We start from the raw sequence: 17,001 nt of genomic DNA on the forward strand, positions 1-17,001 counted from the left end.
ATGCAATAAATAATTTATGTTTAATATTACATATAATAGTATATTGTATTTAAATTAATTTCTGTGGCTTACTTGACTTATCTCTGGACAAGTTTTGCAATTAGTTTTACATAATTTCACATTACATTCGATGAATAGATCCATAACATGGGGAAGCTTAAAGGCTTGGAAGAACGCATAAGCGATGATAGAACCTCCTAATTGCTTCATTACTAGAATGGTAAATTTTTATTATAAATTAAAGTATGTACTTATACGGAAATCTGTCAACAATTATAAAAATTACCACTTACATAATTATCACTTACATATATGTATTAATAACAGATATAAAAATATACCTGTTACATATAAGTAAAATGATATAATTGTAACGCGTAATGTTGCTGAAATATTACAATAACATTTTATTAATCTTTTACAATATTAAATCAATATTTATATTATAAGTTTAGTGGGATACGCCAATATTGTCAATAACATATGTAAGATTGTAACATACTTATAATCTTATTGCAATGTTTGGTGGTGTGAGGGTTTAATTTATCAATAATAAAAATATGAACCAGTTAATAAAATTAGTTAAATATTAAAATAATTTTATTACATTTTAATAATTATATAAATAAATTTATGGATATAAACTATGCATTAAAGTAAAATAATTTCAATTTTTTGATAGCATATAATAACGTGTTGTAATAAAATAATTTATAAAGATATGCTAAAATATTTTGATAATATGAGTCTTCTCTGCATATATTATATGATTTTTTTTCACAATTGTATAGTGCATTCTAGAGCTTCCTCCAGAAAGTTATTTCCTCCCAAGAAAAATATCGCTTCTCCACAATTTTAATAGTAATTTTCTTGAAAGAGATATTTGTATACAGCACCTTTTACTTCTGACTTTACGCTTTTTATCTGTCTATGATAAAATTCATAAATTATCTTAATCAAGTTTCAATGATTTTCAGTGACATTTTAGTAATCATTCAGTGATCACTTGGCAATCGTGAAAAGCATTTAATTAAGATCATTATATAATTTATGTGCAAAAATGTGTGAACAAAACTCAACTACTAATAAAAATAAGGTATAATAATTTTGTTTATATCAAATGTAATAAAACTGTGTAATATCATTACTATATTTTTTTATTTGCAAATCTGCTATTTCTAATTAGAACATTTTTATTTATTCTAAAATAAATTACCTTATTTATACTTTTTAATTTTAACATTTACATTTTAAAACTTAAAATTATACATATATAGGCTCAATAAAAATCGAGATAATAAAGGATAAATTAACAAAACGTACTAGTTTGTCATAATCCTAGTATAAATATAAACTTATAAAATATGTAATAAAAATGTCTTAAATTTAAATGTTGTGTTCTCAATATGCGGACATTGTTTAACACAGAATAAGATTAATTTGATAATAATAATTTTAACACACACATAAGAATATAAGTTATAAACAAAAATATAAAAGTACAAAAATACAAATTAAAGAAGTATTATTATTTTGTATTTGATATTAATATTTTTGTCAAAAAGTTGTTTAAATATAAAAAATACAGTGGCCATACTAATTTAAATATATGGATAAATCTTATTTAAGAAATGACTTCCGTTTGATTTTTACGCACAATAATTATTGGATATATTTGCGATTATAGTTGCGACTATGGCGACTATGAATTGCTGTTGCAAAGTAATATTATAATATTTTAATATTATATTATCACTTTGCAACAGCAATTTTAATTGTCAATCACACATATTACATATCCAATAAAAAAAAATAATAAAAAATGTAATAAAAAAGTATAATAAAATTTTACTCATTTCATAACATAATTACCGTTTTTTTTTATAGTTTAGCTTAGTAACACTTTTTTTATAATTTTTGTAATTTATATATTTCATATTTTATAAAAATTACAAATTATATAAAATATCATTATTATGTCTTAATAATAATTACCTAACAAATCCTTTTATGATAAAGGTCCAAGCACCAAAATTTAAAAACATCAAGGATAATATCTTATTAGGACCAGAATATCCAATACATAAAGAATCTGTTAACATTGCTGAAACGATTTTAAAAACCTTAAAAAGCAAGCCTGATTTTATCGGCCAGGTATATCCAAAAAATAAACAATATCTTTAAATATATAATTTAATATTTTTTAATTCTTTTATTGCATTATATAACTGTCATAAATGATCAACATATGTGTGAGTCTACAGATAGATGCTCTTACGGATAAAAAAAACACATATGCCGAAATGAGTGAACGTAGTATTAAATGTGCACTTTGGTTGAAAAAACAAGGCGTAAATGCAGGTGACATAATTGGTCTATGTACTGATAATAATTTAGATGCGATTATGGTATTGTTGGGCGTTATGTATCTAAACGGAAAATGCAATACGTGGGATCATGAACTGTCCTTAAGTATGTAATACCGCTTATTATTGTTAATTTGTTATTATTAATGTTATAATAACTATACCCTAAAGAATAACATTTTATAAGAGTATATGTATTTAATTATGCTTGTTTTATACTTAAATTAAAACTTACACATAATATTGTAAAATACATACTGTGAAATGTACTTTATGTAATTGTTTTAATCGTGAAGTTTACAGTTTATAAAGAAGAATGCAATTTTTTAGACACTTTTTTAGAAATTAAGAAATTAAACAAGAAATTGATATAGCATAACTTTTAAATATTTTTTAGTCACAATCATTTATTTGTATTTCAGCAACGGCACGATACTTTCTCTCTCTAACATCACCAACCATCATTTTTACGATCCCGTTATCAGCTGCAAATCTAACAGAAGCAGCAAAGGAACTAAAAATGAATGTAAAAATAGTGGTTCTTGGCAAGCTAGATGGATATGAATCATTAGATGATATTTTAAGGGGTCACGATAGTCACGAGATTGCCGAATTTAATTGTGCTCCGATCAACAATCCGGACGAAGTTGGTGTTCTTGTTCTTTCTTCAGGTACTACGGGTATGCCAAAAGCTACTGAGATCTCGCATTCTTCTATGCACAATTGTCTGCTTCCTGCAAAAGTTGCTGAAATGAACGGACACATTTGCTTATTTACACCAACACTACGTTGGCACTATGGCGTTTTGCTCGCTTTTAAGGCTATTCTGGCATATTCTACCAGAGTTGTTGTGCCTGACTATGACACAGACGACGTCGAGGATGCATGTAGTAAATATTGCAGTTTTATCGAGAAATATCGGGTAAGTAAAAAAAATCTTTAAGTAAAGTTTTAAGTATTTAATTTGGAAGGAAATAGAGTAGAATTTGATTTTAATAATTAATGGAGTAAGTGATATTGTGTTTTCTAGTTACTTTTTAGACAATAATTTTCTTAATATTCAATATTTTAAACTAAAAAATTAATATTCACCATATGTTGTTCAATTAATTCTATAGACAAAAGTCTCAAAATTATAAGATATCTAAATAAAATGTTATTAATTTAAAATATTTATTTAAAAAATGTGTCAACATTGTATAAAAAATCGATTAAATTAGAGTGAAAATGTGGCTATTTTTTTAAAAATTAATTTTTAAAATAGTGTTTAATTAAAAATATATTTATTAATTATTTTATTAATTACATTTACAATTAATAAAAAAAAATAATTATGCAACTATGTGTACCTACATTAATCTCGTCAGTGTATATATATATATATATATATATAAGCAGCAATAAAAATCTGTAATATAATACAAGTAATCTTTTCTAAAAAAGGGCATGGCATCGATACTCGCATCTCTCGAAGTATTGTTGTCGCTTTTCCGCGATGCCGATTAAACGTGTGTGAAGTTAGCATCTCAAAGTTTAGCATCTCATAAAAATACTGCAGAATTACTTGCCTCCAGCATAGTTCTACAGTTCTTGATAGGTATCAACAATAGTTCCATTGAATTATCTATTTTAATTAAAATTTTATAAATGAGATGCTAACTTCCAAAATCACATTATAGCATCTCACCGTATTTCGAATATACGACCACAGAGAAGACTAAATCTATAGAGTCCTATCATTTAGAGACGTTCTATCAATAGTTCTGATGATTAAATTAATGAAAAAATAATTTTTTGTTACAAAACATACGTATATATGCGTTAACGTCTGCGCACGTGGATTTGGTGTAACTGGCATCTCAGATAGACAAAATTAATTAATTTAAAAATTTTTAAAGTATTTTTCAACAACTATCTAGATGGGAAACTTATATTTATAGGTCTAGACATGAGATACTGGTTGAATATTAATAGTTCTGTTTTTTTTAACGCAGTTCCCATATAGATACGGACGCGTACAATAGTTTTTAAAAAAGTTATGGTGTTATAATTAATAAAAACATTTTTTTGAAAATTATTTTGCCCGGAAAACTTAAATTTTGAAGACTGGACGTGAAAAGCTAGTTGAATATCAACAGATTTACTTATTTTAACGCAGTTTTCATATAGTTCCGGACGCGTCCAATAATTTTCAAAAAAGTTCCAGTGATATAATTAGTTAAAACATTTTTTAAACAATTATTTTGCCGAAAAACATGACTTTTGAAAGCTAAAGGTGAGATGCTGTTCAAATATCGACAGTTCCATTTATTTTAACGCAAATCATATACCGTTCCGGACGCGTTATATAAGTTTCTAAAGAGTTCCGGTAATATAATTAATTAAAACATTTTTTAAACAATTATTTTGCCCGAAAAACTTGAATTTTGAGGGCTAGACGTGAAATGCTAATCGAATGTCAACAGTTCTATTTATTTTAACGCAGTTTTCATATAGTTCTAGACGCGTACAATAGTTTTTTAAAAAGTTACGGTGTTATAATTAATTAAAACATTTTTTAAACAATTATTATGTTCAAAAAACTTGAATTTCTAAGGCTACACGTCAAGTGCTAATCGAGTATCGACAGATCTATTTATTTTAACGTATATCTCATATAGTTCGGGACGCGTACAATATGTTTCTATAGAGTTCTGGTGTTATAATTAATTAAAACATTTTTTAAACAATTATTTTGCCCGAAAAACTTGAATTTCTAAGGCTACACGTCAAGTGCTAATCGAATATCGACAGATCTATTTATTTTAACGTATTTCTCATATAGTTCGGGACGCGTACAATATGTTTCTATAAAGTTCTGGTGTTATAATTAATTAGAACATTTTTTAAACAATTATTTTGCCCGAAAAACTTGAATTTCTAAGGCTACACGTCAAGTGCTAATCGAATATCGACACATTTATTTATTTTAACGTAATTCTCATATAGTTCGGGACGCGTACAATATGTATCTATACAGTTCATATGATATAATTAATTAAAACATTTTTTAAACAATTATTATGTTCGAAAAACTTGAATTTCTAAGGCTACACGTCAAGTGCTAATCGAATATCGACAGATCTATTTATTTTAACGTATATCTCATATAGTTCGGGACGCGTACAATATGTTTTTATAGAATTTAGGTGTTATAATTAATTAAAACATTTTTTAAACAATTATTATGTTTGAAAAACTTGAATTTCTAAGGCTACACGTCAAGTGCTAATCGAATATCGACAGATCTATTTATTTTAATGTATATCTCATATAGTTCGGGACGTGTACAATATGTTTCTATAGAGTTCAGGTGTTATAATTAATTAAAACATTTTTTAAACAATTATTATGTTCGAAAAACTTGAATTTCTAAGGCTACACGTCAAGTGCTAATCGAATATCGACACATTTATTTATTTTAACGTAATTCTCATATAGTTTGGGACGCGTACAATATGTATCTATACAGTTCAGATGATATAATTAATTAGAACATTTTTTAAACAATTATTTTGCCCGAAAAACTTGAATTTCTAAGGCTATACGTCAAGTGCTAATCGAGTATCGACAGATCTATTTATTTTAACGTAATTCTCATATAGTTCGGGACGCGTACAATATGTTTCTATAGAGTTCTGGTGTTATAATTAATTAAAACATTTTTTAAACAATTATTTTGCCCGAAAAACTTGAATTTCTAAGGCTACACGTCAAGTGCTAATCGAATATCAACAGATCTATTTATTTTAACGTATTTCTCATATAGTGCGGGACGCGTACAATATGTTTCTATAAAGTTCTGGTGTTATAATTAATTAGAACATTTTTTAAACAATTATTTTGCCCGAAAAACTTGAATTTCTAAGGGTACACGTCAAGTGCTAATCGAATATCGACAGATCTATTTATTTTAACGTAATTCTCATATAGTTCGGGACGCGTACAATATGTTTCTATAAAGTTCAGGTGATATAATTAATTAAAACAATTTTTAAACAATTATTTTGCCCGAAAAACTTGAATTTTGAAGGCTAGACGCGAAGTGCTAATAGAATATTGACAGATTTATTTATTTTAACGCAGTTTTCATATAGTTCGGGACGCGTACAATATGTATCTATACAGTTCATATGATATAATTAATTAGAACATTTTTTAAACAATTATTTTGCCCGAAAAACTTGAATTTCTAAGGCTACACGTCAAGTGCTAATCGAATATCGACAGATCTATTTATTTTAATGTATATCTCATATAGTTCGGGACGTGTACAATATGTTTCTATAGAGTTCAGGTGTTATAATTAATTAAAACATTTTTTAAACAATTATTATGTTCGAAAAACTTGAATTTCTAAGGCTACACGTCAAGTGCTAATCAAATATCGACAGATCTATTTATTTTAACGTAATTCTCATATAGTTTGGGACGCGTACAATATGTTTCTATGAAGTTCAGGTGATATAATTAATTAGAACATTTTTTAAACAATTATTTTCCCGAAAAACTTGAATTTCTAAGGCTACACGTCAAGTGCTAATCGAATATCGACAGATCTATTTATTTGAACGCAATTCTCATATAGTCCGGGACGCGTACAATATGTTTCTATAAAGTTCAGGTGATATAATTAATTAGAGCATTTTTTAAACAATTATTTTGCCCGAAAAACTTGAATTTCTAAGGCTACACGTCAAGTGCTAATCGAATATCGACAGATCTATATATTTTAACGTAATCCTCATATAGTTTGGGACGCGTACAATATGTATCTATACAGTTCAGATGATATAATTAATTAGAACATTTTTTAAACAATTATTTTGCCCGAAAAACTTGAATTTCTAAGGCTATACGTTAAGTGCTAATCGAGTATCGACAGATCTATTTATTTTAACGTAATTCTCATATAGTTCGGGACGCGTACAATATGTTTCTATAGAGTTCTGGTGTTATAATTAATTAAAACATTTTTTAAACAATTATTTTGCCCCAAAAACTTGAATTTCTAAGGCTATACGTTAAGTGCTAATCGAGTATCGACACATTTATTTATTTTAACGTAATTCTCATATAGTTCGGGACGCGTACAATATGTATCTATACAGTTCATATGATATAATTAATTAAAACATTTTTTAAACAATTATTATGTTTGAAAAACTTGAATTTCTAAGGCTACACGTCAAGTGCTAATCGAATATCGACAGATCTATTTATTTTAATGTATATCTCATATAGTTCGGGACGTGTACAATATGTTTCTATAGAGTTCAGGTGTTATAATTAATTAAAACATTTTTTAAACAATTATTATGTTCGAAAAACTTGAATTTCTAAGGCTACACGTCAAGTGCTAATCGAATATCGACACATTTATTTATTTTAACGTAATTCTCATATAGTTTGGGACGCGTACAATATGTATCTATACAGTTCAGATGATATAATTAATTAGAACATTTTTTAAACAATTATTTTGCCCGAAAAACTTGAATTTCTAAGGCTATACGTCAAGTGCTAATCGAGTATCGACAGATCTATTTATTTTAACGTAATTCTCATATAGTTCGGGACGCGTACAATATGTTTCTATAGAGTTCTGGTGTTATAATTAATTAAAACATTTTTTAAACAATTATTTTGCCCGAAAAACTTGAATTTCTAAGGCTACACGTCAAGTGCTAATCGAATATCAACAGATCTATTTATTTTAACGTATTTCTCATATAGTGCGGGACGCGTACAATATGTTTCTATAAAGTTCTGGTGTTATAATTAATTAGAACATTTTTTAAACAATTATTTTGCCCGAAAAACTTGAATTTCTAAGGGTACACGTCAAGTGCTAATCGAATATCGACAGATCTATTTATTTTAACGTAATTCTCATATAGTTCGGGACGCGTACAATATGTTTCTATAAAGTTCAGGTGATATAATTAATTAAAACAATTTTTAAACAATTATTTTGCCCGAAAAACTTGAATTTTGAAGGCTAGACGCGAAGTGCTAATAGAATATTGACAGATTTATTTATTTTAACGCAGTTTTCATATAGTTCGGGACGCGTACAATATGTATCTATACAGTTCATATGATATAATTAATTAGAACATTTTTTAAACAATTATTTTGCCCGAAAAACTTGAATTTCTAAGGCTACACGTCAAGTGCTAATCGAATATCGACAGATCTATTTATTTTAATGTATATCTCATATAGTTCGGGACGTGTACAATATGTTTCTATAGAGTTCAGGTGTTATAATTAATTAAAACATTTTTTAAACAATTATTATGTTCGAAAAACTTGAATTTCTAAGGCTACACGTCAAGTGCTAATCAAATATCGACAGATCTATTTATTTTAACGTAATTCTCATATAGTTTGGGACGCGTACAATATGTTTCTATGAAGTTCAGGTGATATAATTAATTAGAACATTTTTTAAACAATTATTTTCCCGAAAAACTTGAATTTCTAAGGCTACACGTCAAGTGCTAATCGAATATCGACAGATCTATTTATTTGAACGCAATTCTCATATAGTCCGGGACGCGTACAATATGTTTCTATAAAGTTCAGGTGATATAATTAATTAGAGCATTTTTTAAACAATTATTTTGCCCGAAAAACTTGAATTTCTAAGGCTACACGTCAAGTGCTAATCGAATATCGACAGATCTATATATTTTAACGTAATCCTCATATAGTTTGGGACGCGTACAATATGTATCTATACAGTTCAGATGATATAATTAATTAGAACATTTTTTAAACAATTATTTTGCCCGAAAAACTTGAATTTCTAAGGCTATACGTTAAGTGCTAATCGAGTATCGACAGATCTATTTATTTTAACGTAATTCTCATATAGTTCGGGACGCGTACAATATGTTTCTATAGAGTTCTGGTGTTATAATTAATTAAAACATTTTTTAAACAATTATTTTGCCCCAAAAACTTGAATTTCTAAGGCTATACGTTAAGTGCTAATCGAGTATCGACAGATCTATTTATTTTAACGTAATTCTCATATAGTTCGGGACGCGTACAATATGTTTCTATAGAGTTCTGGTGTTATAATTAATTAAAACATTTTTTAAACAATTATTTTGCCCCAAAAACTTGAATTTCTAAGGCTACACGTCAAGTGCTAATCGAATATCGACAGATCTATTTATTTTAACGTATTTCTCATATAGTTCGGGACGCGTACAATATGTTTCCATAGAGTTTTGGTGTTATAATTAATTAAAACATTTTTTAAACAATTATTATGTTCGAAAAACTTGAATTTCTAAGGCTACACGTCAAGTGCTAATCGAATATCGACAGATCTATTTATTTTAACGCAATTTTCATATAGTTCGGGACGCGTACAATATGTTTCTATAAAGTTCAGGTGATATAATCAATTAGAACATTTTTTAAACAATTATTTTGCCCGAAAAACTTGAATTTCTAAGGCTATACGTCAAGTGCTAATCGAGTATCGACAGATCTATTTATTTTAACGTAATTCTCATATAGTTCGCGACGCGTACAATATGTTTCTATAGAGTTCTGGTGTTATAATTAATTAAAACATTTTTTAAACAATTATTTTGCCCGAAAAACTTGAATTTCTAAGGCTACACGTCAAGTGCTAATCGAATATCGACAGATCTATTTATTTTAACGCAATTTTCATATAGTTCGGGACGCGTACAATATGTTTCTATAAAGTTCAGGTGATATAATCAATTAGAACATTTTTTAAACAATTATTTTGCCCGAAAAACTTGAATTTTTAAGGCTATACGTCAAGTGCTAATCGAGTATCGACAGATCTATTTATTTTAACGTAATTCTCATATAGTTCGCGACGCGTACAATATGTTTCTATAGAATTCTGGTGTTATAATTAATTAAAACATTTTTTAAACAATTATTTTGCCCGAAAAACTTGAATTTCTAAGGCTACACGTCAAGTGCTAATCGAATATCGACAGATCTATTTATTTTAACGTATTTCTCATATAGTTCGGGACGCGTACAATATGTTTCCATAGAGTTCAGGTGTTATAATTAATTAAAACATTTTTTAAACAATTATTATGTTCGAAAAACTTGAATTTCTAAGGCTACACGTCAAGTGCTAATCGAATATCGACAGATCTATATATTTTAACGTAATCCTCATATAGTTTGGGACGCGTACAATATGTATCTATACAGTTCAGATGATATAATTAATTAGAACATTTTTTAAACAATTATTTTGCCCGAAAAACTTGAATTTCTAAGGCTATACGTCAAGTGCTAATCGAATATCGACAGATCTATTTATTTTAACGCAATTTTCATATAGTTCGGGACGCGTACAATATGTTTCTATAAAGTTCAGGTGATATAATCAATTAGAACATTTTTTTAACAATTATTTTGCCCGAAAAACTTGAATTTTTAAGGCTATACGTCAAGTGCTAATCGAGTATCGACAGATCTATTTATTTTAACGTAATTCTCATATAGTTCGCGACGCGTACAATATGTTTCTATAGAGTTCTGGTGTTATAATTAATTAAAACATTTTTTAAACAATTATTTTGCCCGAAAAACTTGAATTTCTAAGGCTACACGTCAAGTGCTAATCGAATATCGACAGATCTATTTATTTTAACGTATTTCTCATATAGTTCGGGACGCGTACAATATGTTTCTATAAAGTTCAGGTGATATAATTAATTAGAACATTTTTTAAACAATTATTTTGCCCGAAAAACTTGAATTTTTGGGCTAGACGTGAAGTGCTAATAGAATATCGACAGATTTATTTATTTTAACGCAGTTTTCATATAGTTCCGGACGCGTACAATAATTTTCTAAAGAGTTCGCCAGAAAGTAAAAGTTTTGAAAATTGATTGAAAATTAACAGGTAACATTACATATAATATATTATAATTTTTAATTTATTTAAAGGGGATTAAGTATGGAGTGAAAGTATGTAAGAGTGATATTAAGAAACATGAAAATATAATATAATTACTAATTTGTATTTAGAGAGAGAGAGAGGGGCGTAGGGTGGGAGAGCGTGAGAGATAAAGACGAGGATTAAATAAGAAAGTAAAATGTAAGAGTAATATTGAACAATATGAAAATAATATAATTAATATCATTAATAATATAATTAGTAATTTAGAGAGGGGGTGAAGGAGCGTGAGATAGAGGAGGGCATTAAATATGATAAAGTGTGTGAGAGTAATATTACAGATGAAAAAAAAGTGCCATGTTCAATATAAAAATGCTAAGTGGCGCGCGCGAAGCGCGCATTGTTGTGTTCTAGTATCTATAAATTAGAAATAAGCAGAACTAAAATTAATTTATTAAATAACTTCTGATATAACAACTTTTAAAAAAAGTCTTAGGACCATTACAAATGACCATAATATCTATTAACATTATCTTTTCTGTTATATTTGACTTGGTAATTTTTAGGTAACATATTTTGGTACCGATCCATTTATTCTAATCCAGTTAATAAAAACAGATGTGTTAGAAAAATATCGATTACCGACATTAAAAATTATTATTAGCGCCGGTGCTGTCTTCTCGAAGCAACAGAAAGAAGCATTGTCAAAAAAAATTTTACATGTTTTAATTTTTAACGGTTATGGTAAGTCATTAAATTAAATTTAAGAAAAGTTTTAAGAAATTTAAGAATTTCTTTTTGAATTAATTTGTTTCTCTCAATTAGTCATGCTGAAATTTATATTTAATTAGTCCTCTAGAAAATATTTCTAATTACTTTATGTTCCATAATTAATTATAATAATTAATAAATAAAAGGATTTAATATTTTAAGCATGCATGTGTAACAATAATATGTTAAATTTTTTCAAAAAATTAAAAAAAAAGATTTTTTGTTTAAATATTTATTATGAAATATAATTAGATGTTTTGATTTATTTATTAATTAAAATATTAATTTTATGTTATATATTCTTGGTGATATTAATATAATATTGTTAATCTTTTCTGCAAGGATCTACCGATGCAGGAGGTGAAATCGCTGGCCAAAATGAATATAGTAAACCGGGATCTGTTGGTTTTCCTGCGCCTAATATCCAAATAAAAATAACAGATACAAAAACTGAAAGTGTCTTAGGTGTTAACGAAGTTGGAGAAATACGTATTAAATTGCCCACTGTAATGAACGGCTACTATAAAAATCCCGAAGCAACTAAAAAAGCTTTCGATTCAGACGGTACACAACTTAAATACTCCACAAAATTTTTAATTAGCAATGTTAACATTTAAATGGCCGAAACTGCAACAGAGACATAATAAATGAAACGTTTCAGGTTGGTTATGCACCGGCGATTTGGGATACTATGACAATGATGGCGAACTCTTCGTTGTTGGTCGAATATCAGATTTCATTCTTTTTAGATCAATTAATGTTTCGCCCACAGAAATTGAAACTATTTTACAGAATCATCCCGCGGTATTCGAAGCGGCGGTAATAGGAATGCCCCATGAAGTCGATGGGCAACGTCCTATGGCTGTTGTTTCTGTGGTGCCAGGTAAAACGGTAGGTATCACGATCAATGTTCAATTGCATCAAATATGAAGCACGTAATACAATAACTTTTTTTTAGATTTATGTAACAGTATATTTATTTATCAAATAATCTGTTTTACAGGTAACAGAACAAGAACTTATCAAATTGGTGGAAAAAAATTTGCCCAATCATTGCAGACTCCGGGCTGGTGTCAAGTTTGTGGATGAACTTCCGCATACACTTACCGGCAAAATCGTAAAGAGGCAATTACAAAGTATGTTTACGAATTATTATAAATTGTCCTGAATTATATTATTAAAATACTATAAATGTAAATACGTAAATCATACGTACGTAAATATGATAAATGCAAAAAATGATGATGCAAAAAATAAAAAAGGCGACGTTTTAATTGAACATTCTTCTTTTTTCTGCTCTAAGATCTAATCTATCTCGTACAATCTCGGTTGTTTTTTCTTACCACGAGGAAAACATCCTTTTATCTTTAACGTTTGCATTTAATCGAACATGATACCCATACAGCAAAATATATGAGATGTAATCAGATCTTTGTGTTTACAATTTTAAATCAATTTTGAAATATTTATTGTCAGATATTCGTAAAATTCTGCAGGATCATCATTACTTGCTTTATTACTCGATATCACGTATTGTCTGTAAAAAGATCTTTAGAACATTTGTATATAATATGATCCATATTACAATTAAACTTTTTATTATATTTAAATTTGTTTTATGTTTATTTTGGGATATATTTCGTAGCCAATAAGATAATTTATACAACAGATCTTAAAATAAATTTCAGACTTTTAGATATAAGAATTAAAATTAAAATTAAGCATAAAAATTAAATATCACATTTGAGATGAAATTATCAAGACTTTTTACTATCTTAGAGATATCGCAGAAACATTCTTCACAATGCTATGCAACATATATTCTTAATATATCTGTATGATATGTTTTGCTGTGTGAGTAGTCTTTCTACATATAATATATGTATATACTTTCTTGGAACATATAAACCAGCGAATAATTAAATTTTAAACTGTTTTTTTTTTCTTTTTATTTGCACTTATTATTCTCTGACAAAGTGGGATTTTCCAGTTCATTATCGCGCATTAAAATTGCTCAAAATTATATTACAGTTAAATAATTTTTATTTGGTATTTGTTAGGTAATATTGGTTTATCCAATTATCGAAATTGTTTAACTGATAAATGTATATCTGATAAGATATATGTATTTACATTTCTGAAAGGCTGTTTATTCAAGATGTATTCCAAAATACCTGTAACTTACTTCACTTATTCTTACAACTTAAACATTTAGAATTATATTTCGTTAGAGAAGAGCTTTTTTGTTTTCCTGTAGTACATGTATATATTCTCCAATTATTACACAAATATTTCCTCGAATTCATCAGGAATAAGTTTCTTTTATTCCCGATGTATAGTATCTTTTTGTTTTAATCCAAAATATTTAATAAGAAATTAGATGTTATTAGCAAGTTTTATATTTAAAACATCAATAATTATATTATATTAATTCTGCTGTTCCATAAGAATTTCCTATATTAAATATACTATTTAGGTCAGTGTTTTTATAATAAGAAATAAAAGATAAGTGTAATATCATATATTTTGATGCATGATATGATATCGAGAAAACGATATGATACGATATCATATTATATATTTCATAATTAAAGTCTTCTTTGAACAATAAAATACTATAATAGTAAAACGTGAATATATAATTGGTAATTAATATTAGCTTACTTTGAAAAGTTGAAATCAACAAAATTCCAGATAAAAACCAAAGTTCATTCAAAACAAATGGCAGAAAGAGATTGAAACAAATTCTTTTCAAGAAACAAATGTAAAAATATACATACGTAAGACAGATTAAATATTGATATTGAAATGTTTATAAGAGAAGTAGTAGTTGTGTAAGGACTATGTATAGTAAAAGTGAGAATAAAGAATTAAACAAAGAGTTTAAATTTCAATCAACTAAATTTTTTGATTACTTACACAAATAGACGAATAAAGTTCTTATAGAGACTATTGCCTTACGAATGATAACAAGTGATTATGAATTTTGCACAACACGAAACATGCAAACCAGCTCTTACATTATTTTACAAAATTATTATTTTTTAGATCTTTAGCATTTCTTTGCAACTGAATAATTACGAAGACATAAAATAACGGTTTCGTTATTTTAAATTTCTGCCTGCTTTATCGGTTCTTTTGCAATTCTTTTTTGAATATTATTACGACAAAAATGTTATATAAATAATACTATGTTTGGGACTTTACAAGTTGTGATCCATGGGTTCGTGATTTAACATATAGCACAATTACGCTTATAATCGCGATAAAAAGCATGCTTAACGCAAAAAAATAATCGTATAAAATTTCCTATTGCTTATGCAAACCTCTTTCGCTTTTATCATTGCCTTGACAGTTGTTTCTATATTATCCAGAATCTGATTGGATACTGTGTTTAAATTGTCTAACATAATCACTTTATACGTCGTCGAACACGAAATGGATCAGATAATAAAACCGATTTTGTCGAGCTATTTAAACGTAATGCATATGTCATGGTCAAACCCCGTTGCGCGGGCGTTTCTAGGATTGACTGGTCAATGCGCGGAATAACCAAACGTTTTGGTCAAAGTTTCTAACTTTGACCGGCTATGTTAGTCACTCCTAGGATGGACTAAAAACATATCAGTCAAAGACCGAAATACAAAACTATTTCGGGCGTTGATCAAAACGCTTGGTTATTCCGCGCATTAACCAGTCAACCTAGAAACGCCCGGGGCATTGACTTTGACCATAACACATATGTCACCGATTAACGTTTTCTTGGTACCAAAAAAATTGGGGATTAACTTCAAACCTTTTAGAATATTATTTAATTATTATAATATTAAAATTTGAAAAACTTTATGTTAAAAAAAAGTCTTGAAAATTGTAATTTCCGCAAAAATTCAGTTTTTACAAAAAATAATCATATCTTTTTTAATATTAAATATTTTAAGTTAAAAATGTAGATGGATACTGTTGATATATAGTAATTTAAGGGAAAAAAATAGTTTTTTAATCTGCGCTTTAATAAGAGTATTTATTTTAAAGATAGAAGTAAGGCATTTTTTGAATAAAAAAATGATACGCTTATGTAAAAAAGATTAATTAATTCTTAGGAAAACGTACAAAAATAGTTTTATTACTGCTTCTTTAGAATATATAAAAATAAGTAATAAAATTAATCAGAGTCCCTACAGTCTGTGCATAGATATATACTCTATGCTTGTCACATTGGCCGTCAGCATGACGGACACTGGAGCCACGTCTTCCGGTCTTTTGAGGGTATGTAAATACCGCATTGTTAATTTTCAACAATACGTTTTTTGAATACGGCTGCTTCGTAGATTATATGCCATAGCGCTACACATTTACAACATACATAACCTTAAAAATTAATCACTAAGTTGAAAAAAAATTCTTTAGTATTGCACCCTATATTTATCCTTTTTAATTTAAGAACCACGTGAAAACAGAAGTGTTTCTCAGACAACAAAAAACGACACCGTTATCACATTTGAGTACAGCGTACCCTAGACCTGATTCTATTGAATGCCAAAATTAAACTGACGCGTTTCGCGGATTCACAATAGCTAGGCGTCATAGAGGATACTTCAATCTTGCAACAAATAGCGTAACTAGTGCCATAAGCAGGCTATAAGTAAGACTTATTTGACTTTAAAGTTGACACATGGATACACTGTACCCAGTGTAACAACTTTCGTTAAATCTACTCGCCTTTATTCTTATGTGCACATCATTCTCTTAAAGAATTAAGTCAGATTTGCCGTTCTTTTGTCATATAAGATATTCTTAACAGTAACTTTATTTTAATTGTACATTTTGTAGTTGCACGTTATATTCCTAATCTGTATTTCTAAAAAGGGATAAGCATATAAAATTATTGCAACGAGATTACATGTA

General features: G+C 27.8%; 1 protein-coding gene across 1 annotated transcript; it reads left to right on the forward strand.

Moving 5' to 3' along the window:
* The first annotated feature begins 661 nt into the window (after positions 1–661).
* LOC105828535 (luciferin 4-monooxygenase) lies at positions 662–13,309 on the forward strand. The gene is made up of 8 exons (XM_036284056.1): positions 662–1,096; positions 2,020–2,154; positions 2,265–2,472; positions 2,789–3,288; positions 11,892–12,069; positions 12,439–12,660; positions 12,758–12,987; positions 13,100–13,309. Exons 1-8 carry the CDS (start codon positions 1,061–1,063, stop codon positions 13,262–13,264), a joined length of 1,674 nt encoding a protein of 557 aa, XP_036139949.1. The 5' UTR covers positions 662–1,060; the 3' UTR covers positions 13,265–13,309.
* The last annotated feature ends 3,692 nt before the right edge of the window (positions 13,310–17,001 follow it).

Source organism: Monomorium pharaonis, chromosome 1 (genome assembly GCF_013373865.1).
Source record: "Monomorium pharaonis isolate MP-MQ-018 chromosome 1, ASM1337386v2, whole genome shotgun sequence".
Classification (NCBI taxonomy): domain Eukaryota; kingdom Metazoa; phylum Arthropoda; class Insecta; order Hymenoptera; family Formicidae; genus Monomorium; species Monomorium pharaonis.

Coding starts and splice junctions, on each gene's coding strand:
- LOC105828535 (XM_036284056.1), top strand. CDS start 1,061: ATGTGTGAACAAAACTCAACTACTAATAAAAATAAG. Junction 2,155..2,264: donor AGCCTGATTTTATCGGCCAG/GTATATCCAAAA, acceptor GTGAGTCTACAG/ATAGATGCTCTTACGGATAA. Junction 3,289..11,891: donor GTTTTATCGAGAAATATCGG/GTAAGTAAAAAA, acceptor GGTAATTTTTAG/GTAACATATTTTGGTACCGA.